The following is a 26,692-nucleotide window of genomic DNA, read 5'->3' on the forward strand; positions in this document are numbered from 1 at the left end:
TGATTTTTAAAAATAGTTAGCCATAAAAATGTATAGATAGCAAATTTTTAAAATCTGTAACATTTATTTTTAAGATGTATATAGGCGCACTAATCGAATTTGGGTATCGAAAAAAAAATGACGCACTAAATAAGGGATTACTATACACACACACACGAGGGTGGCCTGAAAAGTTCTTGGTCTCAACCACAGATGGCAACACTGTTGGAACAATTTATTTTTCTAAGTTGGTACACCTGTCATAAGCATCCATGTAAAATTGCAAGTCATTCTATCAAGTAGTTTGTTTTTACAGCTGTCTGAAGCAAAAGTGTTGTCTATATGCCTTGAAATGGATAAAATTGAGTATCGTGCAATTATAAAATTCTTTGTAAAAGAAGGTTTAACACCAAAAGAAATTCATTTGAAGTTCATAAAAGTTTATGGGCACTTCATTTAAGGTAAAGAGCCAACAAGCTTCATTTTGGCGATGTAAAACATTATTTAAATTAAGAGGATATTAAATCCCACATTGTAACATCATACATCTCCTAGGAGATGGGTTTGACATTATGGAAAATACAATAACGATCAGAACTTTCTCCACCTTTGCAACAAGATGCCCTAGTTTGTACTACGTACTTGAACTACATGCTTTAGCTTACGCTAGTAGTTGCCGATACGTTTATAGTCACTATATTGGGCATGAAACGCTTTGATTCCTATCTGAGTTTCTTATTCGGTTTTAAAACAATGTGGGATTTAATATCCCCTTAATTTAAATAATGTTTTACATTGCCGAAATGAAGCCTATTGGCTCTTTACTTTAAATGATTTATGGGTGCACCTTTTTGACAACTCGTATAGCAGAGTACATAAGTTCTTTTCAAAGTATAATACTAAGGGTATAGTATTATACTTTGGTCTAGCTACTCACTGATGAGATCTCAATATAGATCGAAACCGGTCTGGGTAGTGACCTCCCACCATAATGTATAACATCATACATCTCCTAGGAGATGGGTTTTACATTATGGAAAATACTAAGAATAGCGATCAGAACTTTCTCCATCTTTGCAACGAGTTGCCCTAGTTTGTACTACGTACTTGAACTATATGCTTTAGCTTACGCTATCGCCGATACGTTTATAGTCACTATATTCGGCATGAAACTCTTTGTTTTAAAACCGAATAAGAAACTCGAAGATCGGAATCAATGTGGGATTTAATATCCCCTTAATTTAAATAATGTTTATGGGCACTCTTCTCCTTCAATTTCGACAATTAAGAAATGGGCTGCCGAGTTTAAATGTGGCTGTACCAGCCTTGAAGATGATCCACGTGAAGGACGTCCAAAAAGTGTAACAACACTAGAAATCATTGATCAAGTGCACGATATGGTATTGGATGCCCGGCGAGTCAAAGTGTATGAAATTGCTGAGACTATAGGCACATTTCAAAAGAACGTGTAAGATATATTTTGCATGAAGAATTGCATATGAAAAAGCTTTGCGCAAGATGGGTGCCGTGCTTGCACACAGCAGATCAAATATGCACTTTCATGAAAATCTCTGAACAGTGCTTGGAGCGTGCATCGATTTATTACTATCGATGAGACCTGGATTCACCATTACATACAACAATCCAAACAGCAGTCAAAACAGTAGATAGAAACCATTTGTTGTGCCAAAGAAGACAATGTCGGTTCCATCAGCAGGAAAGGTCATGGCACTGGTGTTTTGGGAAGCTAAAGGCATCTTGTTTATTAATTATCTTGAAAAGGGTAAAACAATAACCGGGGAATATTATTCCGATCTTTTAACTAGACAAGGTGAAAAAAAAAAAAAAAATCATCAGAAATAACTCGTTTTGCAGAAGAAAAAAATCATCTTTCATCAGGACAATGCAGCTGCCCACAAAGAAGTTTTGGCAATGGGAAAATTAAGGGATCTGCACTATGAATTGTTGGAACATCCACTCAATGTATTAGTCTTAAGGGAGATTATGTTGAAAAATAAAAATAATTTTGAAATTATAAATTTGTTTTTTAATTGTTAGGTCAAGAACTTTTCGACCACCCTCGTATGTATATGCTGTGTGTGGTTATAGCCTTTCGGCTGTTTAGGGGCAGCTATATATACGCCACCATCTAGGGAATTGACTATGAGCAAGGTTGTTTCCCGGTTGTCTTTCTTGCCATGCTATATCCTATGACTGTAGCCTGTGTGTTCAAGGGGCTGGTTTGTCTGCTTGCAGGATGAAAAACCCCAGATAAACTGGTAGAAAAACCATTGCTGTACATGCCCAAGATCAGCTAACCTGGCTAAAGCTGAGGAGGATCTTTAAGCTCCTCATGTCGTTGAAGGGAATCGAACCTAGGACACTCCTTCTCCAGGCGTATGGTTGCGAAGTGCATAGCCACTAAGCTATCCGGTTAGATATGTATACATAAAATAGAAAAGAAAAAAAAAAACCTTTGCTCACAATGGTACAAAATGTACTATAGGTTTGTAAATTACCTTTTGTAGGTGGGAGCAACATAAAAAACTTAACTCCCTTACATATGGTTTGCTGATTATGTTCTATTTTCATATTACATTTGCTATCTTAAGTTTGTGCCTAAACAGCTGAAATGTTTAACTCATTTTATAGCCTCTCTTCAGGATAGTTGATGCTAATAATGTTCCTAGCTATTTCCATGGTAGGTCTTTTTACTACTGATATTCATATCAAATTTACAGCAGTTATTCAATTTAATTAAGGAATCTTAAATAATTCCAATATATTTAGGAAAATAACATGATTTGCATAAAGTAAAAAGCTGAGATTAACCTATCCTTTTTGAATATCGGATTAAATACTACACTCCTTCATAATGTGATCCATATACAATGAATAGCAGTTGAAATAATGTGCACCCTTGTCTCAAGCATGACTTAACATCAAACCATCTTCCTGTACCTTCTTCAATAGACTGCTAACTTAAAACTTAAATACCAACCGTATATTATTCAATAGAATGTACTATTTACACAACATAACTGTAGCATTTTTTGAATAGCTTTACTCTTGGCAACTTGTTATATGCCTTTTCCAGATATACAAATTAAATACAGCTTTGTTATAATAAATTTAGTTTAATCCTTTATCCAAGTGTGAGCAAACAAAGTTTGTGCCTGAAAGTATCTTCAGGACTGGGTTAAGGTGGTACAACACCAGGGCATTTCGCATTATAGGAGATACTGAGATAGGATGTTGGTATCTTGCTCCACCTTTGCAATGAGTTGCTCTGGTGTTGTACCACCTTAACCCAGTCCTGAAGATACTTTCAGGCACAAACTTTGTTTGCTCATACTTGGATAAAGGATTAAACTAAATTTATTATACTCTAACCAAGTGAAAAATAAACTTTCAACATCTTTCTCTAAATCCAGAGTAAATTATTAAAAAAAGGGTGGCACACCAATTGGCAATTCCTATAGGTAGAGATGACCTGCTAATGCTTCTGCCTGGTATCTCCACTTGGGCTTGGCTCCCACTGAAGAGACCTCAATAAAGGTCGAAACTAGTCTGGGTAGTGGCCCTTCCCTTAACGCATAACATTATACATATCCGCAAGGAGATGTGTTTTGCATTATAGGAGATACTGAGATAGGAGTGTTGGTAGCTTGCTCCACCTTTGCAAGGAGTTTCCCTGGTGTTGTACCACCTTAACCCAGTCCTGAAGATACTTTCAGTCACAAACTTTGTTGGCTCACACTTGGATAAAGGATTAAACTAAATTTATTATACTCTAACCAAGTGAAAAATAAACTTTCAGCTTTCTTATATTGCAACAATTTCACAACTATTTTGTCTTAAAGTGAAAGTGTGATCATGATGATCTCTATTGGGCCTGGACCCTGGTTTGTTCTCCAAGTTTCCCATCTATAGTTTTTCTTAAGGGTGTTTGCATAAATTTTACCAAGAACACTCACTCAGCAAGGAAATTACTCTATAATTCTCACATTGTTTTATTTCTCTTTTTATAGCTGGGTACTATGAAATTTCTACTTGAATCATGTGGAATTCAACATTCTGACTAGGCCTTCTGAATTATGCAATGTATAGCCACTGTAACGCTTTTATGCATCCATATTTGAGCATTTCTGGTCAAATATAATTTCCTCCATGGCTTTTTCTACCTCATGTATTGAATGTCATGATGTATTCCTGATTGCTTTCTTCCTGAGCATTCTCTGCAACCATGGCAGTGCTTGTTTCATTTAGTAATCTCTCAAAATAATTACTCCAGACATCTAGAATATTTTATGTTTGGTGTCATGTCACCTTTCTCATCTCTGATTCCTTTTATAGTATTCTTTCCTCCATTTTTTTCCTAAGGTTTTTCAATAGTTTCCAAAATATTTTGTTACCTTCCTGATATTTATTTTTCTATGTTCTTTCTAAAGTCTTCCAATGACTTGTTTAGCTAGTTTTACACATTGATTTACCTCTGTATTCGCTCAGAGCACATGTAGACTTGTTTGCCAGGAACTTTCAATATGATTTCTTTTCCTTGCACCAATGTCTCTCTGGCTGAAACAATCAATGTTTTCTTCTGGTTCATTCAGCAAATCTCCACGGTTTGGTGCATGTTTACAAACTTTACTTTTTTCTTGAATAATATTTGTGTATTTGAATCTACAGTTCACCTCTAATTTCTTTTAAAAACTTTTTACACACTTTTCATCAATATAATATTTAATTTTATCCTTCAAAACTAAATGGTAATTACTTCTTATTTGAAATTTTCTGTATATACTCAGTATCATGAATTGATACTGATATACAACTCAGTATCATGAGTTGATAGCAATATCTTCACTAGTGTGAAGATATTGCTTTCAACAATAATACAGCAATTATCATCTCCTATCTGACCATTTGCTATTTCAAATCCTCCATATAATCCTATGTCTTGAACTACTGTGAAGATATTGCTATCAATAAATAATGAGACTTCTTATTTCTTGTGTTTTCTCTCCATGTGAATTTGTGCACATTTTGTGTTGGATTATGATGTAAGTAATAACAAGTCCATGTCCAGAACAGAATGTACTGGTTAGCAAATAAGTTCGTTCGGTTTTTCAGAGTGGAATGAAACACATTTTATTTAATATATATAATACATACTAGTCAGTTATATATTGACCCTCTTTATCAATGACCTCTTGCCATCTGTCCGCCAACTTCATTATGCCGCGTTCATAAAACTCCTGAGGTTTACTGGCAAAAATCTGATCCAGGTGTCTTTTTGACAGCCTCCTCATTAGTGAAGGTTTTCCCATTCAGATAATTCTGCAACGATCAGAATAAGTGGTAATCGGAAGGTACCAGGTCCGGTGAATACGGAGGATGTGGCCAAGACGTAACAATTTACTCCAGGTTGTTAACGATATGTGGGGTCTGGCTTTGTCATGGTGAAACACAACCTCCTTTCCTTGCCAATTCAGGACGTTTTGAGCTAATTGCACAGGCCAGTCGCGTTAACTGTGAGCAACAGACAGTTAAATCAATCGTTCTGCCTGACGGTAACACCTCATAGTGGACAACACCTTTATAATCCCAGAGAGCATGATCTTCTTCGGGTGCAATCCCGCTTTCGAGGTTGTTTGCAGCGGTTCGCGCTTGTGCCCCATGATCTTTTACGTACCACGTTATCGTACATGACCCATTTTTCATCTCCCGTAATCATCAGCTTCAAAAATGGGTAGATTTTTTGATCGCAGCGAATCACAGATGGATATGCGAGCAGTCATATTGGCCTCAGTCAATTCATGCGGCACCCAAACATTGAGTTTTAAAACATATCCCAGCTTGTGCAAATGGTTTTCAACGCTTGTATGGGATATGCTCAGTACTGCAGCAATCTCCCACAGTTTGTGATGGATTTTTGTCGACAATATCCTTCACAACACTCAAATCAACCTCGGTTGGGCGACCACCGCATCACTGACATCGAAAAGATTTCGATGTCAGTGGTTTGCCAAATTCCAGAACGGAATTTGGCAAACCACTTTTGGCACACATGTTCTGTTAAGGCACCATCCTCATATACACTGCATATTTTTTTTATGGGCCTCCACAGCTCGTTTGCCTTTTTTGAAATAAAAAAGCAAAATATGTTGGTAATGTATGTTATTTCCTTCCTTTTCTAAAAATATGTTACACAGATGCAACTGAAGTAGGCCAAACGAAAATTCACTGAAAGGTTATGTGAAATGTTACCTTTCAACTGCACAATAGCAAAGTGCAGCAGCGCAACAACAGCGACAGGCGAAGCAGCGTAAACTTGTACTAATGCATAAACAGAACGAACTTATTTGCAAACCCAATAGTAGGAACTATACCATTATTATTAGCTTTGCTCTTTTCTCCAAGTTTTCCCAAAACATGTCTGGTAAACATTTCCTGCTTTGCTGTTTAAATCTCCAACAGCACTCAATAAATTCCTTCACTTATTAATTAGTACAACCTTCTCTGGATAAGTCTCATTGTACAATTCCCCATTCTGATTATCTGCCATTCAAGATTATCTCATAATATAAGTATTCCTTTTCTCTTGTCATTATATTCTGAATATGACATCTTGTATTTGCTGCTTAGAAAAACATTATTTTTGTCTTTGTGTTGGTAACACTTATGTTGCTATGGTACCAATCCATTTAATAGAAAATATTTTATTAAAATACAACCTAATGGATGCTGTACATTTCAAGACATCAATTTGTTAATATTTTTGTCTTTCTCTGCTTTTCCATCAAAGGATTCTGCACATTATAGTGAAACATATCTTCAGTATATACCAGTATTAAATAAAAGTATAAATGTTTTATAAGCATTTCACATTTACCTTTCCATGAAACATGGAATAGTGGATCAGGCTGTTTACGACCTAAGGCTTTAACACTATCATATTTTTCATTATCAAGAGAAGAAGCATCTTTGATATTTCCAAGTGCAACCTAAAAAAAGGAAAAGAATGCAAACTGTCATAATTGAAAACATCCCATTCAAATTTATTGTAAGCATATTTATCTAATGTAGCAATGATGGCAAGTTCTATGGCATAGATCAGGTCTGGATTGCAATAATGCTATCCACACAATGTAAAATAAGCATTTTTTTTAATAATTACTTTTTATAGGTTTTTTTCCCTACTCTATATCCAAATGCAATGAGAAAATCAGTGAACAATTTGTGTTATAGGAAGAAAATGTTATTTTGCACAACAAATAGTTATTCATACTAAAGGAAAAAAAAAAAAAGTCATTTTTATATAAAAATAAACATTTAATAGTTTGCATCCCAATAGTACAGCTGTGGTCAACCATTTTGAAATCTTATACTCCTGTTGTCTCATTTTATCTACTGGCCATTTAAATAAATAAATAAAAAAAAAAGTAGTCACCTGAAAGGAAGAGCATGTTAGACACTTTACTGATTATTACAGTAATAATAATGAACAAATCAGTAATTAATACTGCTAACTCTCATATCAAATATAGCAAGAGAACTGCAAAATGCCAAAAGACAGCTGAAAAAAAAAAAGCATTCGAATTAACTAACATTTCTAATCTAAGTATTATTATTGGCTGTTCACGAGGATGCTATATGACTTATATAACATACAGGAGGTATGTAAAAAAATAAAATAAGATAAAAGACACATTCTCATATGAAGAACTATATTTTGACATAAACATATTCTGATACGTGATAAGTTAATTTTGGTACACACAGTAGTCAAAGAAGGTCACAAATTTGTTTCACCACAGCACCTATCATTGCAGAAGATATGCACACCACTATCAACTGAAAATCACATATCAGCCAAGTCTTTGAGTGGTATAAAGAGATGGATATTACAGTGCAAGATGAAGAATGTGCAGTGTAGGAGTGAGTGAGTGAGTGAGAGTGTGTGTGTGTGTGTGTGTGTGTGTGTGTGTTGCGTCATTTTGTAAATTTTGAAGAGCATAAAGGTATAAAGAGAAAACTGTTCACATCATTAAATTTACATGGCATAACTGAATCTAATAAAGAAAAAGATATCCTTTCTACTTGAGTAATAAATCAGTAGTCAGAATTGAAGTATATATAAAAAGATTTATGCTGTAAAACACATACTGTGTATGTATTTAGAAATCCACAAGCAAAACTTGAAGGATTTAAAGTTGAAGGATAATTTAAAAGAGTAATCACTTTTATACTGACTGGGGAGCAAAAATACATGTTGATCTTGGTTTATTTTAAAGCAAGTTCAATTCATGTAATGTAAATCTAGAGTATATTAGTACTGTGAGTGGGCTAAGGACTGTTTTTTTTTCTATTTTTATTAATTAATTTTATTACATAATCCAGAAGCCCTGTTCTTAAAGCCCTGTTCACATGACAGCCTTGGATGCAAACCAGGATCTCAAATAAGCCGAGTTTTGAAAGCAGCTACAGATTCTAAAAACAGTCTTTCACTTCTAAATTTACTATAGTAGTCTTTTTCCAGTTGATTCTATGAGCTATAGCCAAAGTATGGTATGCAAAGCCTGATTGATCATAGTCATAACTGCAGATATATTTTTTATGTTTTTTCATGTGGATGGTGGCTGATCTTCCTGCCTGTAAATAGTAGGCCAACTTTCGGGAACAAGAAACTATATACACCAAGAACTGAGAGAGAAAGGATTTGGCCTTTATAGAAAGAATAACAGCAGCTAGTTTCAAGTAGCATTTGTAAGAAGTCATGCAAAGATTGTATTTCTTTAAGATTCTGGCTGTTTTTTCTGCAGTGTCTCAGACATAAAGCATTACTAAAATCATTCTGAAGGGAATGACTTTAGTGATGCTATCATTTTAGTAATTCTGAAGGAATTTTTTTTTTTTTTTGGGGGGGGGGGATTTATTACTTTTTGATACTGTGGGAACAACAGCCATTGGATAAAAAAAAAAGTATGGTGTATATGAATAAGTTCTGCTGCAAGAGAGGCCTCTTTAGAACAAAGTTATAGGTTCTGTTGGTTAGTGTTTTAATATCATATTGTTGAGGATAAGGAGGACAGTGATGGGAAAGTTGTGGTATCTGTCTGTGTGAGTGGGTTTTCCTGTATACTGAAAAGGACAGGCTACCATTAGGTAGGCATGTTACCAAGGTGTCAAGAAAGGCTAGACTTATTAGTTTCTTTTACAGTAATCTAGGGCGAAGATTACTGAAATGAGAGAGAAGAGTAATGTGCTAATGTGTCTGGACCATGAGGCCAAATAGAGAACACATCATCCACACATCTTAACTAGATAGAAGATTTGAAAGTAGTTGTTCAAGAACTTGTTTTTCAAAATATTCCATAAAAAATTTGGTGGGGGGGGGGGGGAAGAACTACTAGAGGTATCCTAGTAGTACTTCCTTCTTGGAAGAACTACTTGGAAGAAGAAAGAACAGATTTGAACAAGGAAGAACAGATTGGAAGAACAAATCTGTTTATAAATTTGTTCTTCCAAGAGAAATATCTTAAATTGCTAAAGAAAAAAGATCTGTGATATCAGGAGGAAAAAACTTTTTTTAATAAGTGTCATTTAAGGGAATGTTAGTGAACAGTGAGATGATATCAAAGACAACCAATATATCTGTATTATTTAATGTTAATTTCTCAATAGAAGTTTAAAAATGGGTAGAGTTTTTTATATAGGGTGTATGGTATGACGCTAGTAAGAAGGTGAAGGTAAGAGCTTGCTAACTGTTTTGCTAATTTACAGCATGTGGAAACAGTAGCATAGGTCTTGGGGGGGGGGGGGGTTAAGTTTGTGGATTTTTGGTAAATTGTATATCTGGGGGGGGAGTGAGAACTAAAGGTTTTGAGTTTTTTTTTTTTTTTTTGCGATTTCAGCAGGCAAGGATGAATTTTTTTTTTTTTTAAGCAGACTTTAAATTTTTGATCTGAGATTTAGTGGAATCATAATCTAAAGGTTGTAGGTAAAGCAGTCTCTGAGAATGATATCCATTTTTCTATTGTATTCACTGACATTAAAAATAACAGTAGAACTTCCCTTATTAGCTCTGGTGATGACTATACTGTTATCTTAGCATAGTTTCTCAGCAGCACTCAGTTGACAGCATGATAAATTTATTTTAGGAGGAGGCAAAGATCTAGAAGAATGTTGGCAACATCAAGCCTAATGTTGTTAGCTATTTCTGGAGTCAAATTATGGATATGGCATTAAATGTTGAACATCAGGTCTAGTCTAGTACTGGTAATTGGAGTTTTCAAAAAAGACAGAATTCTAAAGAAATACAACCTCTGTATGGCTTTCAAGTCCCACTTGAAACTAGCAACCTTTATCTGCTCCATTAAAGATCAAAATCCCTCTTCTCTCAGTTCCTGGTGTATATAAACATCTCTGTTGGCCTACTATGGACAGACAGGAAGATCAGTCACCATCCAGATGGAAGAACATGAAAAAATACATCAGCAGTCATGACTATAGTCAACCGGACCTTGCAGACTGTGATTTGGATATGGGTTGTTATAAGGGTCGCAGATCTGCAATCCTTATAACAACTGGAACAAGCCCAGAAGAAAATCTCAATATGAGAGGACTTTAGAAATGTTTAATGTAGTTCAGTTTTTAATTTATATATATTTTAATTTTTTTATCCCTGCAAGAGGTCAGGCCAGGTTAAAAGATTAACAAGCATCTAGATTCATTTTACCTTTGTATAGTGCAGTGTCATGTAGCTTGTATTTTATACATATGTATTTTTCTTGATGATGACCTCAATATAGAGGTCAAAACGTCGAATGTTACTTTCCTAATGTTAAGTAATTATTCTAACACGTGTGTTGTCTCCACTCAATGAGGTAGAGTGCAACGGCAAAAATTCCACTTTTATGAATCAGGAGAATACTTAAAGTCTAAGCTATGAGATGTATTATCAACAAATAGAACATCCATTTTCACCAGGTTTTTGGTATGAGCTATTGATTCATAATCCAATTTTGAAAAATTTCATGGGACATCCATGCTTTTTGATTACTACTCTTAATCAAATTCATGCTAGATTGTGTCTTTCCACAAGTCAACAAAAGACATCGTGACGTGAACATGCTAAAAATCACTGGGAGTTGAAACAATCATATTCTTCAATTTTCTTGAGTTCTTGGAATGACAGATAAGGAGTGACTTTATTTTGAAGCTGAATAAGGCATTTGATTCCACTGTCAATATTAGATGATCTTCAGCCATTACTTTCTCTTGTAGTAATAGTTTCTTCAACTGACTCGCATCAAATACATTTAAATATAGTCCATCTCTTTTAAACAACTATCTGTCCCTCAAATTGATCCCACACATTCACAAATTGAACTCCTTTCTTCTCACACAACTCTGTTAGCATACCATTCATAATCTCTGCTTACCTCTCAACTCATTGTTATCATAACTGAGCAATTACCACTATCCAACAAGTCAACAAAAGACATCGTGACGTGAACATGCTAAAAATCACTGGGAGTTGAAACAATCATATTCTTCAATTTTCTTGAGTTCTTGGAATGACAGATAAGGAGTGACTTTATTTTGAAGCTGAATAAGGCATTTGATTCCACTGTCAATATTAGATGATCTTCAGCCATTACTTTCTCTTGTAGTAATAGTTTCTTCAACTGACTCGCATCAAATACATTTAAATATAGTCCATCTCTTTTAAACAACTATCTGTCCCTCAAATTGATCCCACACATTCACAAATTGAACTCCTTTCTTCTCACACAACTCTGTTAGCATACCATTCATAATCTCTGCTTACCTCTCAACTCATTGTTATCATAACTGAGCAATTACCACTATCCAACTCTTCTACTCTTATCCAATGTTTCAACAACCCTACTCATTCTACTTCCTGGAAAACAAACATCATGCACCTTTTCACCTCTATTCATTGAATCCGACATACAGACTACTCTCAAATCATTGGTCCCATTTTTCCTCACATTACCAAGCAAATCCATGATTCTCCTCAGTTCATTCCTCATACATTTGATCTCTTGCCTTATCTTTACCAACTCTACTTTCATGTCTTCAATTACTTTCTCAATGTCATTTATGCCAATCACATTTCCACTACCTTGCATGTCTGCTGCCTCAACACTCACTGCTACTAACTTGCTGCCTTACAGTTACCATTCATGCACTGAAGCATACCATCATCTCCATAACTACATCATCTAATGATCTTTTCCCTACTACTGCTCAAATTCAATTACATCTCATAATCTATAAACATGTTACACTTTTTACAAACCCAAACTTTCTCATCTCTCCTATTAATTCTCACCACATAAATATCCTTAATTTCTCCTTAAGTATACATACTGCATTCATGGCACGTCCCCATTTTCAAAAAAATCTATGCCACTTGCATTCGTCTTTCATGCTGATCTATGTCTCCCTGCCATTTTGCTCATGCTCAAACCTACATACAAGAAATAGAGAAATTTAATAAATACAAAATTTTAACTAAACTGAACACCACCTGCTTATCACAGCTATCATAAAAAAATATTTAAATAACAAATTATTGATATTACGACAATCTTAAAATTTAAAGTTATCTTTTTTACATCTCTCTCTATTTACCACCTCAGACTCATATCACCTTCATGACAATTTCTCAAAATACATTTGTAACTGCATCATGGTCAAAGAGATTTAGCAATTTTGAAAGTGAATTTCTTGTATGATAATCCTACCAACAAAATTTATAGCATATTAGTACTAGAGGCAAGGCCAGGGTAACTGGAAATTCCACTGCAAAGACTAAGCATGGTATTTTACATGCTCACTACAGACCTTCACTAATCAAGATTAATGCAAATCTGAGGTGAGAGATGGAAAATTCATCTACAACAAAGATTTTTCACAGATATCCATATGGCAGTGGGATCCGAATGAAAAGTCTACTGGTAGGAAATCCGAGACACTGGCAACTTAGAAAGTTAGCAATACTTTGATGCATTCTGTATAATCATTAAAAACTACAAGGTTCAACTTGAACATTAGTTATAACATTGTTGGGACAAATTATTTATAGAATTCATTGTTGACTTATTTATGGATGTTCTTCCTTTGCTTACACCTGTAAATGCTTCTACAAATATCTGCATTAATTTATCTACTACTTGTATTAACAGCTGTTATTAATTAATAGAAGAAGAGAGAAATAGTGTACAAAGAAAAATAGTTTAAAATCTGATTTTCTTGTGGGTGTATAATCTGTTTTTAATGATTATATTCAATTTTGCTCTTTTATTCATCCAAAATGAATTCTTTTATACTGCTTTTTCTCACTGAAATTACAAATATTCATTGAGATAGGTTTCACTCAATATAATTGTCACTAGACTGCTAACATTAAGTGAAAATAATTTCAAAGAACATAAAAATAAACTAGCAACATACCTCACACAGAAGAATAAACCTTGATTTGTGATTCTCATAATGTGCAACACAGTAGTTACAACTTTTGGCAAACATATCAGCAAAATAGATACCCTTAAAAGATAAAAACAAACATTTTCAATATTTACTTATATGTAAATAACATGAAAATTAATCTAATTAATATTTACATACTTAAATTATGTAATAAAATCATATCCTTTTTGGGTAAAACACCAATATCAAAATAACATGGGAAATTTGTATTTTACTGAAATATATAATAATCCAACATGAATTGAAATTACAATGTAAAAATATTTTAATCAGATTTAGATGGATACCATAAAGGTAATTAAAGTTGGATTCAAGGTTAAAATGTCTGATATACATACACGAAGGTGGACTGAAAAGTTCTCGGCCTAACAATGAAAAAACGAATTTATAATTTCAAAATTATTTTTATTTTTCAACATAATCTCCCTTAAGACTAATACATTTATTCCAATGATGCTGAAGTGCCATTATCCTGTCCCTGTAGTGGTTCTCAGTAGGATCTGCAAAATACCCCTCTACAGCTGCAATCACCACTTGATTCGAAGAAAAACTGACCAGCGAGGAAGAGTTTTAGTTTTGGGAAGAGATAGAAGTCAGAGGGCGCCAAATCTGGGGAATAGGGTCGATGTTCCAACATTTCATAGTGCAGATCCCTTAATTTTCCCATTGCCAAAACACCTTTGTGGGCAGGTGCATTGTCCTGATGGAAGATGATTTTTTTCTTCTGCAAACAGGGTCCTTTCTTAGACACCAGAAATCAATGATTTCTGGTGTTTTTACACTTTTTGGACGTCCTTCACATGGATCATCTTAAGGCATGTACGGCCATGTTTAAACTCGGCAGCCCATTTCTTAATTGTAGAAAACGAAGGAGAAGAGTGCCCACAAACTTTTATTAACTTCAAATGAATTTCTTTTGCCATTAAATCTTTTACAAAGAATTTTATAACCACATGATACTCAATTTTATCCGTTTTAAGGGATATAGACAACTTTTGCTTCAGACAGATGTATAAAACAAACTACTTGATAGAATGACTTGCACATGGATGCTTATGACAGAGGTACCAACTTAGAAAAAAAAATGTTGCCATCTATGGTCGAGGTCAAGAACTTTTCAGACCACCCTCGTATATGATGGTAAAGGAAAGCCTAAACTCATATAAACATGGATTAGTCGATAAATGGAGGAGCCTATTGTATATTTTAATGGAATCATGCAATGGATCTAATCCCTGTAGAGGAGAAATAATTTTTTCAATCCACTTGTTAGATCTTGAATGATGGCTCTATCGAGAATAGAACAGCTCCATTCAAGATTTAACAAGAGATCAATATCAAGCAAAAGCACACTTGTACTCTTGGCAAAACAGACATAATATGTGAAGATGCAGATATTAACTTTGCTTAAAAAGGAATTAAAATATAAAAGAAGAGGTTGAATTTTAAATTAAAATGAAATAAAAGGAGGAAATAAATATTAAATTGTACTTAGGGTTATTGTCTAAAATAAATGGAATCTTAATTTGTCAAAAACATCAATGTTAAACTATGCCATGTATAAAGTCGTGTATCATCGTGCGAAAGAAAGTTCAAAGGTTGCAGTCTGACCACCAAAGATGACGTAACGAGCGATGAGTAGGCATTCATGGAAGGCGCAAGAAATTCGCGTTCCCCAAAAAAAGTGATGTGCGTACAACAAGGAAGTGACGTCACTCAGTGACAGCAAATGGGAGAGCGTCGTAGACAAGTTTCGAGTGCAGAAAGAGGGTGCTAGAATGGGGTTTAAAACGGATTCGCATCATTGAGAGAAGCTACCATTCGAGTCTTTTTACGTTTTCTCCTGGTTCCTGTGGTGTTTCACAGTCGCGTGTGCCCTCCCCGTAGGGAAGTTCCGAAGCGAATCATCCCTGATATCCAAAAAGATGTGTGAAGAGGGCAAAGCTGCAGCGTTTTTCCCCATTGCTGAGCGATGCAAGTCGAAGAAAGTATAGCACGAGATGACGGCAGTGTTCGAGTTTTAGACCATCGGTGTGAATCTAACTGATGAGAAAGCAGCGAAGGATTCCTTTGAAGGTAAATCGTGTTAGAAGCGGCGATGTGAAAAGTTCATAAGCCCAGAAGAAACGAGTGGCGAATTTGGGACAAGCACGTGACGCAATCCATCCTATGGAGGGACAATCTATAACAAAGAACAGACAGAAGGACCCAGAAATCATCTAACAAGGTGGTAATGTACAAATCTTCTCTTTTTTTATGTGTTATCTATTGGTGACGAAGGTGTAAAATGGAGAGAGTTTAGAAAAGAAGAGAGAGAAAATCTTGAGACAATTTCCTGTGTTATGTTAATCGAACTGGACTGGTAGTCTACGTTCATAAGTTGTCTAGACCAAGTTTAATGTGTATGGGTCGTTATTAGCAGTAATCTAGTTTAATACTGATATCCATGTTTGTGATATAGATGAACATAAGATTCTCATGAGTGTATTTGAATAGCCTGTCTGTTTGATTTATTATTACCCTGCTTTACTTGTATTTTAGTATTAACCTTGATTTGCTTGATTATATGTGTTGTTTAAATTGTAATGTTCTTAAATAAATAATAAATCTGTTTTCCCATGTATGCCTGAGTTTGTCTGAGTAAGAGATTGAATTTTACCACTCACGAAAATATCGAACCTATATTTAGAGAAAAAAAAGGGGAATTTAAGATTGTCAAGGCCACGACTGTATACTGAGAACTCAATCTACCTAGCTACTTAATCTATATAAGGTATTACTTGAATTCTGGGAAAGTTTCTTCAGATAAGAATTTCTATCCTAGAGTTCTGACTGGTGCAGCATTAACAAATAAATTTCGTCAGAGCTCAAAGAGAGAAATGGCCCCAGAAAATCAGATCTCAGTAGGCGAAATGAAGGAGAACAATAGAGGTAAAATATACAAGGAAAAAAAATGATGTAACACACTGTTTATAATACCATTTTTAAGAGGTAGAATAGGCAAGGTTTTATATTTTTTTGAAAAAATTAATAAGCATTCATATTATTAGTCTAAGATAGATGAATATCTCAAGTTTCTTTTGTAATTTTAAATTGTCTAAAAAAAAAAAAAAAATCAGGAAGTCAGTGTAAAATTCGATGTAGTGAAATTTTGTTAAAATTTTGTGACATCGATTTTACAGAGGTCATAAATCATATGGAAAGAACAAAAATGTACATTACTGTATTTTAAAGGTTAAATACTGATTGCAAACTTGTAAAGGTAACTGACTAAAAGAATGACAGAGAATTGTTCATCAGTTATAAAATATTGTAAAGATTCAATTTGTACATTACATTGGTTTAATACTAAATTCTGATGTAAAATTGTAAGAGTAACAGAATGTTCAAGTATTTCTGCTTCAAGTTAAGAGGATTAAGATGAGATTATGTTGGCAACCTGAAAGTGAACAAAGGTATTGAAGGTCATTCAGATGTGAAGATTTTTCCACCAAAACTGAAGGTCAAGACAACAGTGACATCGGTATATTAACAGAAGATTCAGGGTGGGGGGGGTCTCCAACCCTAAAAACAAATAACTTTGGAATCATATAAAACAGGCCTTGAGAATCATAAAGAGGAGCTCTGAGTTTTTTCTTCTTTCTGCAGTTTGCAGTTTGTTGGCCTGCTCGGACTTTTTGAGATTTTGTTGGAGCTTGACCCCTAGGCACAAGGAACCAGGAGAGGCAGATTATTATTCGGAGATGTATTTTCAGTAATGGAACGTGCCACGTGTGACCAGACACATGGCACCTACAGCGGACCTAGAACGAAGCTATGCTACAATTCCTGGAAAAGGACTACAGAAGAACTACTGACTGCTTTCCTCCATTCTAGCCTTTGCTGAATGGCTCCTGGCGGTCGTTCCGCTGTTTTCCAGGACTGCCACAAATCTTCAAAGCTGGTAGGACTGTATATGTTTCTGCGAATTTGTGAGTAGATTCTATTTATTAACGCTGAGATAATGGTTATGAATTATATGTCCACTGAACATAGCTCTGTTAAAATTATTGTATGGTCGCCACAGGAGATAATTGAGGCTGAAAGTTAGCTAGCATATATTAAGAAGAATGTTAGCCGATGATGTACATTGTAAGCCAGAAATTGCCTAGATTTCTAAAATAAGTTATTTAAGCATTGTGAATAGCAGGTCTATTTTGTAAGGTTATGATTTGAACTTAAAATAGGCATCAGAGAGAAATTGTTCAATTGTATAGTTGCTTAAGGTAAAATAAGCATGTTTTGTTTGCTTAAAATTATTGCCTGATCTTTGACCAATGCACTACCTCATAAAAACAACTAAATCTGTGTGCTTAAATTAGAGAAATTGCGACTGACTAATTAGGAATTGTCTTAAAGAGTGATCTATTCTATTTATAACTAATCTTCTCATGCTATAAAATTAATTCAGGATGGCACAGTCGACAAACAATATAAATTTTTTCTGAGTTACATAGCGTGGGAGATAGTTAACTGTAACCGTGAATTGCCTATTTCAGAGGCCCTTTCACTAACAGCGCTAACACTTGTATGAGGTATAAAGAATTGTAAGTTGGGACAAAGTTAATCAGGTTAGATTAGAATACAGTAAAGAGTACTTATCAGAGAGTAGACTTAGGAAGGATAACGACAAAAGCGTTTTAGTCTGTTGCACTTTCAGGAATTTTTATTTGTTTGTTAACAGCAACTATCAATTTTCAATAGAAAACTTCACACTCCCACACACTAACATAATGGCCAGTTTTGATGTCTCCTCTTTATTCACTAATGTCCCATGCAAAAACATCTTAGGCCTCATCCAAGGCAATATTTCTTCCTGATATCTCAAGTTCTATTTCATTTCACAATGAACTTGGGCTATTTCATTTGGGAAGACAAATTCTTCAAACAGATAGAAGGGACAGTCACATGTTCTCCACTTTCTTCACCCCTGGACAACTTCTTTATGGAAACCTTAGAAGAAAAAGCCTTAAACTCTGCCCCACAAAAACCCACTGTCTGGCTATGGTCAAGATTTTCTTTACACATCTAAATAATCAACACCTCAGGATCCAGTTTACCTTAGAAAAGGAAAGTAATAATAGTCTCCCATTTCTAGACACTGATTACACGCCAACTTGATGGATCCCTGGTATTCTCTGTTTATGGAAAACCCACAAATATGGGTAGATACATTCACCATCAATTATTCCTCCACTTCAACAATATGGGATTATAAAAGCCATATATAACAGGGCAAAATTAATCAGTCCTGATAAAAGTGCCCCAACTACTGAACTTGACAATATTCTCAACACTATCTTAGTCAATGCCCCCCTCCCCCTCTGCCTTCAGAGCAGAGATTACTCAAAATCTATCATCATTCCATATATCTGATCTGAGGCACATCCGAAAAATTAACAAAAATCCTAAGGAAATCCTATAACCTTATAACCATTTACAGACCACATAAAAAATTGGCATCCCTTACCTGCTCCATCAAAGACTAGCCACATTCCCTAGACTTACCAGGTCCCTTGCAATTGTAAACTGTCCTGGTATGGCCAAACAGGCAATGTAATGTTGCCAAAATATAGGAAAGTATTCATTAAAGTTATTATAATTAATATTTTAGTATAGGTTATTCCCTGAAAAATAATAGTTATGAGTAACCAATGTATAAGTCTACCAGAATCATTAGTCACTATCAAATTATTACAGGAGGTGTTTTACTGATAATATTTAAGTTATAAATTCGTATAGCAGTGTGACTACTATAATAGAAACCGTTTATTAGACCCTCTACTATTGTACACAGGGATAGTAAAAAGTCAGCTAAGGATGTTAAAGGGAAGCCCAGAGAACATTATAAAGAGGCACATCTTAAGCTCTCAAAGAGTTCAGTGTATGCTCTGAATGAATCTTCAATTTCTAGCATATATATATATATATGTGTGTGTGTGTGTGTGTGTGTGTGTGTGCGCGCGTGCGCGCAGAGGAAGGACTCACGGTAAATGATATTGGTTGGTTGTTTTGGATTTATGACCGAACCAACTTAGGCTACAAGAACAGTAGATTATGTCTGTTAAGTGTGATGTTTTTGTGTTTGGTTTGTTTTTCAGGATAAAAAACATTTCCATCCTTATGTCAGACCAGCTAACTCAACTTTAGTTGAAAAGCCTGATAAATTTTACTTACTATTATAATAACGGAATTAACTCATATAAATTATTCTTTATTCATAGAATTTTTGTCTGAGTATCACTGGTATCATCAGTACAGGTACAAAAGCTAATTAAACAATAACTGTTATATTCACAAAGCGCCACCTAAGTAGTGTTATGTTGTTACTTTTCCTATAATAATTTACTTTCTTTATGAATTTACCTCTCTACAATGACTACAAGACTTACAAAATTTCCCTGACTCTAATATCTGTATTACTTCTTACGTGTTCATTCTATAAGGAAAGCAAATTCCATATCTCTAGCCGATTCCTAGTTTTACTCACGTGCTTACCCTGACCGATAAAGGTTATTCCTTGCTAAAAGAAATGAATCCTCTAATTTCTTTCTGGGGCAGTCTCCTCTTCAGATATTGACAAATTTATTTTTTAAAGCTGCACCAGCCAATATCTGAGAATAGTCAGGGAGACTTTTCCAGACTTTTGGTGCACATAGGTGAATAAATTTAGTGCTTAAACTCATAAAGTAAACACTTTACTGTGGCTAAGTAAATTCTGGTTTGCAGTCGTAACCTCTATAACAACACGTTATACCTTTCTTTCAACCCCCCCCCTCCCGCTATGGTTCAGATTAATGAGTGGTAGTTTTGATTCATATCATAGGCAAAACTCAGGTATAGAAGAAAAAACATATTTATTGGAATCTAAAGACATATACACTTAGACCAATCTCACTTTCAATTAGTTCAATGACATGCTAAATCAAACTGATTAATACTCTAATGCATGAACAATAAATCCTTCTTTTGAGTTAGAGATTAAGCACACATAATAAAACATAAAAGAAGTGTATAATATATATACACGTTATACACTTCTAATCAATATTCTACCTACTATGTGAGTCTTGCACATTAAACTAGTCACAATCATCTATGTCATTCCAGACAATTTGTCTTATGGACATTAGCCACTGCTAAATAATCACTTAAAGTTCTTAAATACTGTCCATACTCGATTATTACACTACAATGATCTTTCCCTTTTACTGACTGGGTAATTATACAACAAAATCTGTACTTTACCATTTCTTGGGGCAGGATCTCCATGTCCATCTGAACTGTCCTTCTTTGTTTGAATTACCTCTCGATACTTCCACGTGGTGGGCCACTATGGTCATCAGATTAAGCTATGCTCTGCACCTGGCGTTTTCCCCTCATCTATTCTCGATCTGTTTCGTGCCATCCTCGTTTCTACTGCCAGCAGAAATTCAGACATCGAAGGGAAAGGTGCACCGTCCGATATCATACCCGCCCATTACTTTCTTCGTCCGCAGGAATTTCGGCACATCGCAAGATCTCTAGTAGTCTTCCGGGAAACGAATGTGCGTCGCTTTCCAAGATTGCTAATGCTTCAGGCCCACCCGTGACCTTTGGACTATTGTTTACATCTAATTTACCCATTCATTATATACATGATGCATTCATATAATACCAATTTGGTATGACAGGAAAAATAGACGTATGAATGTGAACATGAACAAAATGAAGGATAGAGTGCTGTATGGAGACTCGTTAGTATGAGGTGTGTTAGTAGAGGATTTGACAAAATCATACCAACCTGGTGCGACCATAAAGGACGTAACTGCGTCTATTAGAGAGCAAAAGGAAAGGGTGAAAGAAATGATTGTTGTGGCAGGTACGAATGATTTGAAAGGAGATAAAATGGAAATGATAGAAGACCTGAATGAATTGTTTGAGGTAGCAAAAGAAAAGAGTGAGAGAGTTAGAATGATTAGTCTTTTGGCACGGTATGACAGTGAAATGTTTAAAAGGAGGGCTATAATTGCAAATGACTTTATGCGTGGGTTATGTATGACGAGTGGTGTGGAATTTGTGGATGTGTGGAGTGAGTTTGATGGGCGAAAGGATCTATATAAGATGGATGGCTTGCATTTGAATGGTTACGGTCTAAGAAGACTTGAGAAAGTGTTGCTGAATGTAGTGGATGTGCAAATTCAGGGAAACTAGATTTGTTAGGGGGGGGAGTAGAGATACAGTCCTTATGGAGGCAGTTGAATGTAAGAATGAATATAATATGCCAGAGCAAATAAGGACAACAAATCTGAGTGGGATAGTTAATATAAGGCATCAAGGTAGGGTTGGGGCTAATGGGGGTCTTAAATTCATGTACACTAATACTAGGAGTATTAGGAACAAGAAGGAAGAGTTTTTGGCCATGGTTGGCACTTCCAGACCACAAGTTATAGGTATTAGTGAAACATGGCTGACTGTAGATGATATAACTAGTGGGATTGAATGTGATGGGTATAGTGTGTTCAGGAATGACAGAGAGAATAAAATGGGGGGAGGAGTATTGTTGATGATAGCTGATGAGCTCCAGCCAAGGAGAATAGAAGTTGAATTGCAGAATAGAGAAAAGAGCACATTTGAGGCCATTTGGTGTGAGATTGTGGCTAGCAGAACTAAATATACAATTGGGTGCTGCTATAGACCAGGTGATGGAAAAGATGGTGGTGACAGTATGCACAAGCAAATAGAAGAAATGGGTGGAAGGAGGGTGATTATTATGGGAGATTTCAACTATGGTCGCATTGATTGGAGTGAGGAGAGGACACACGGGAGGAAGGAACTGGATTTTATGCGGTTATTAAGGGATAACTATCTGCGACAGCATGTAATGGAAAATACTAGGGGTCAGAGAGTGCTTGACCTAGTAATTACATCTGAGGATTTGGCTGTAACAAATATGACCACATTGCCACCAATCGGTGAGAGTGATCATAGGGTCTTAACTTGGGAGGTGGCTAAAGGTGTAGAATTTTCAATTAAGACAGGGTACATGTGGAATTATCGGGCTGGAAAGCATGACAAGCTTAGGAGTTTGATTGGTTCAGTGCCATGGCATGTACAACTGCAAGGACTAGAAGTTGATAGTGCATGGGAGGTAGTTAAGAAGTGCTTGCAAGAAGCAATGGCTGACTGTATACCTAGAGTCCGAATAATAAATCAAGTAGGGGTTAAATGGATGAATAACACCATTAAGCTTGAGTTGCAAAAAAAGAAACAACTATGGAGGGAATTTAAGGAGAAGGGTGACCGGCAGGCACATGAACGGTATAAAGCACAGGCCAGAAGGGTGACGAGTGTGGTAAGAAAAGCAAAAAAGGATTACGAAAGAACATTGGCCATGCAGGCTAAAGAGAATCCTAAACAGTTTTTTAGATATGTAGCAAGTAAAAGGAAAAATGTACATGGCAGATTGATTTTAAAGAATGCCAATGGTAGGGAGGTAACTGAATCAGTTGAGATAGTTGAGTTACTGAGTGAGCACTTTGCAAAAGTATATCATCCAGGTGGTGACATTGCAGAAACGAATAAACCAGTAGATTATACGGGAATTGTGGTTAATGAAGTGGAGGTGAGTAGTCTATTGCATAACCTCAATGTCAATACATCTGTGGGATTGGATGGTATACCAGCTCGTGTTGTACGAGAAGCAGCTAAAGAATTGTCAGTACCCTTGACCATTTTGTTTAATTTGAGTCTCGGGTCTGGGTTAGTCCCGAGCGGGTGGAAAGAGGGGAAAATAGTTCCACTGCATAAAGGTGGTTCCAAGACTGCTGTAGTAAATTACCGACCGATTAGCATATCAGGAATCATTGTCAAGGTTTTAGAGAAAATAGTCAAGAGGAAAATACAAGATTGGACAGAAGAAAATGGGATACTGTATCGGGGACAGCATGGTTTTGTGAAGGGTAGGTCATGCCTCAGTAACTTGCTCACGTATTATAACACAGTGACGGCTGAACTGGATAAGGGTAATGGGATTACGGTGATTCTACTGGACCTTGCCAAGACCTTTGACAGGATTCCACATGGAATTCTAATCAGTAAATTGCAGCATATGGGAATGGACATAGGGTTGGTGAGATGGGTAGGAGGGTGGTTGACGGAGAGATATCAGAGAGTGGTTTACTCGGGAGTAGAGTCCACAAGACGGCCTGTGACTAGTGGTGTGTCACAAGGATCTGTTCTTGAACCACTGCTGTTTAATTTGTTCATAAATGATATAGGAAATGATCTGAGAGGAACAGTTCATTTGTTTGCGGATGATGCGAAGTTGGGTAGGGCAATAGTGAATGCAGATGACGTCAAAATTTTGCAGGATGATTTGGATAGATTGGAGGTCTGGGCTAAGGAGAATGGATGTCAGTTTAATGTGGCAAAATGTAAGGTTATGCATTTTGGGGTGAAAAGATTGGCGGCAGTTTACTGCATTGGTGGAACCGTGCTCCAGGAAATTGATGAGGCACGAGATTTAGGAGTGTTGGTAGATAAGGAATTGAAATTTAGGGGACACATTGCAAAAGTGACCAAAACAGCTCATCAAATCACTTGGTTGCTGAAGAATACGATGACAAGCAGAGACAAGCAGGTTATTGTTCCTCTGTATCGAGCCTTGATAAGACCTCATCTAGACTACTGTGCTCAGATTTGGTCACCTAAGTTTCTTCTTGATGGGGAGTAGGTGGAGAGGATCCAGAGGCGAGTGACCAAGATGATAGCAGGTCTGTGGAATGAACCGTATGAGAACAGGTTGAGGATTTGTGGGTTGCAAAAATTGGTTGATAGGCAGAGGAGGGGAGATATGATTGAGACATTCAAATTACTGAAGGGTTTCTATAAAATTGATTCAGAAGATATTTTTGAGAACAGGGCTGGTTGTGGGAGGACTAGGGGACATCCATGGAAACTGGGCAAAAGTGTGGTTAGTAAAGGTGTTAGAGCTGGGTTCTTTACTTTTAGAGTAGTGAATGAGTGGAATGCGCTCCCTGAGTCTGTGGTGGAAGCTGTGACAGTGAATGAGTTTAAGGCGAGGTATGATAGATACTGTATGAATGTCAAATAGTTGTGATGAATATGATTTGGGGCCTCCCTCGATGAGTCCAATGACTCCCTGGAGTTGCCCGTAATAATAGTAATAATAGTAATTTATACACAAAGTTCTTTACATGGTCTTACAATTCTACTAAAAGGAGGTAATTCTATTTCTATTTACAGTTAGTACTTTATTTCTTCTGCTCGAGTACAAGTTTTTTCTCTCAGCTGATTTTTCTGACTTGTTTCTTTTTTAAAGTTCTTCATTCAGGATGTAACAGTAGCTAAGGTTAAATTTCCTAAATTTATTTAAAAAAAAAATTTTTTTTTTTAATATATATACCGGGTGATTATAAAATAATGTCAAGTGTTCAGAGCCCTCTAGCGAGTAATGTATTGGACGATACACACCAATATTCGGTAGACGTACACAGCAGAACATCAGGATTCAAGTTAACAAAAAAAAAAGTACTAAAAGTCACCAACAGGAGAAATTCTGGCACTGTTTACCAAGTAAAATGCATTAATTTGCATTATCGCGTTTCTTGTGAGCGATCATGCAATAAAAGGAAAGCCTGTGAGATTTCTTATCATTTGTAGACGAACTGCTTTTCAATGCCTCTTACCTTACATGAGCGTGCTTTGTTAGTCAAACTCTATTATCAGCAGAACAATAATGCCAGTGCTTGTCTACGTGATTTTTGGCTTATGAAAAATTTATGAAAAGGACCGATTAGTGTAACAAACTTACAAAAACTGATTCAGCGATTTGAAACTACTGGAACTCTAGCAGTGCAGGTAAGCAGAGGATGCAAACCAATCAATCACAAATCAATCAGTTGAACAAGTTGCAACTGCTATTGTGGAACAGGAGATGACGAATGTGCAGGGTACCAGCAGTGCACAAGCAATATCCCGGCAAATGGATACGCATACACAACGGTATGGAAAATCCTACATCAGATGTTGAAGTTTTACTATAAAATCAGTCATGTTCAAGAATTGCACCCTGGTGATGTGACCACACGAATCGACTTATCTTTGAGATTCTTAGTGTGAATGGAAGTGGATGATGCATGGCTGTGGCAGATTTTATGGAGTGACGAAGCACACTTTTATTTGAATGGCGATATTAACAGACGCAACTGTCGCATTTGGGCTGCAACTAATCCGCACGTGTGTCTGCAGATGCCTATCCACTCGCCCAAAGTCACAGTGTGGTACGGATTTACTGCATCTTTTATCATCGGTCCATACTTTTACGAGGAAAATCGCCAAAATGGACCAGCGACCTGTTCCATCAATGCTAACAGGTATGCCAATATGCTACAGAACTTTGTGGTTCCACAACTGCAGCAAAGAGGATGTCTCGATTTGCCCATCTTCATGCAGGATGGTGCGCCACCCCACATCGGACTTCAGGTACAGCGTGTTCTGCGACAACATTTCTCTGACAGAAGAATCATTAGTTGTGCATTTCCCACGCCATGGCTCTGAACACTTGATGTTATTTTATAATCACCCGGTGTGTGCGTGTATGTATATATATATATATAAGTATTTTTTTTCTTGTGAAATTTCTTGCCATAGACTAACCAGAGACATTGAAAATCCACTCAGTGAATTAAAAGTCTTATTTGTTCATGCAAACCCTCAAATATTTCAAGAAACTGTGTCAACTCTTGGAAGCAAAAGGAATTGGGTATTAAATTAATAGCCAGAATTTTTAGTGGAGAAGGTTTCATCTGAAAAGTGACAATTTTGTTACTATATCTGTAGATGTGTGTGTGTGTGATGGGAACACCAGCATATAATTAATTATTCAGAAAAAGGTCTAAATGCTACCACCATCTCAACATTTTTTTTTATTAATTACTATTAATTAATATTAATTCCTCCTTCATATCCAATGGTTCTAAGAATTCCTTCATAAAAAGAGCTTTAAGTATTCGTGATCCAGCATCCTCTTCAAATACAGAAGAACCTATGCACATACCTATCCCCTAAGTACAAAGCATTAGCAAATGCATAGCTAAAGTGCTAAAAACACTAAATATGTGTGTGGCCTTTCGACCTATCAGAAAAA

At 35.9% G+C, this 26,692-nt stretch overlaps 1 protein-coding gene across 1 annotated transcript in view; it reads right to left on the minus strand.

Moving 5' to 3' along the window:
* Positions 1-26,692, minus strand: part of LOC150102348 (poly [ADP-ribose] polymerase tankyrase-like) — a 1,002,656-nt gene that overhangs the window by 9,626 nt on the left and 966,338 nt on the right. Inside the window, 2 exon segments of the mRNA XM_090399561.1 lie at positions 6,875-6,986; positions 13,468-13,560. Of these exon segments, the coding sequence (XP_090255687.1) occupies positions 6,875-6,986; positions 13,468-13,560 (205 nt within the window).

Source organism: Typopeltis vanoorti, chromosome 10 (assembly GCF_054136105.1).
Source record: "Typopeltis vanoorti isolate ZY-2024b chromosome 10, IOZ_Tvanoo_1.0, whole genome shotgun sequence".
Lineage (NCBI taxonomy): Eukaryota > Metazoa > Arthropoda > Arachnida > Uropygi > Thelyphonidae > Typopeltis > Typopeltis vanoorti.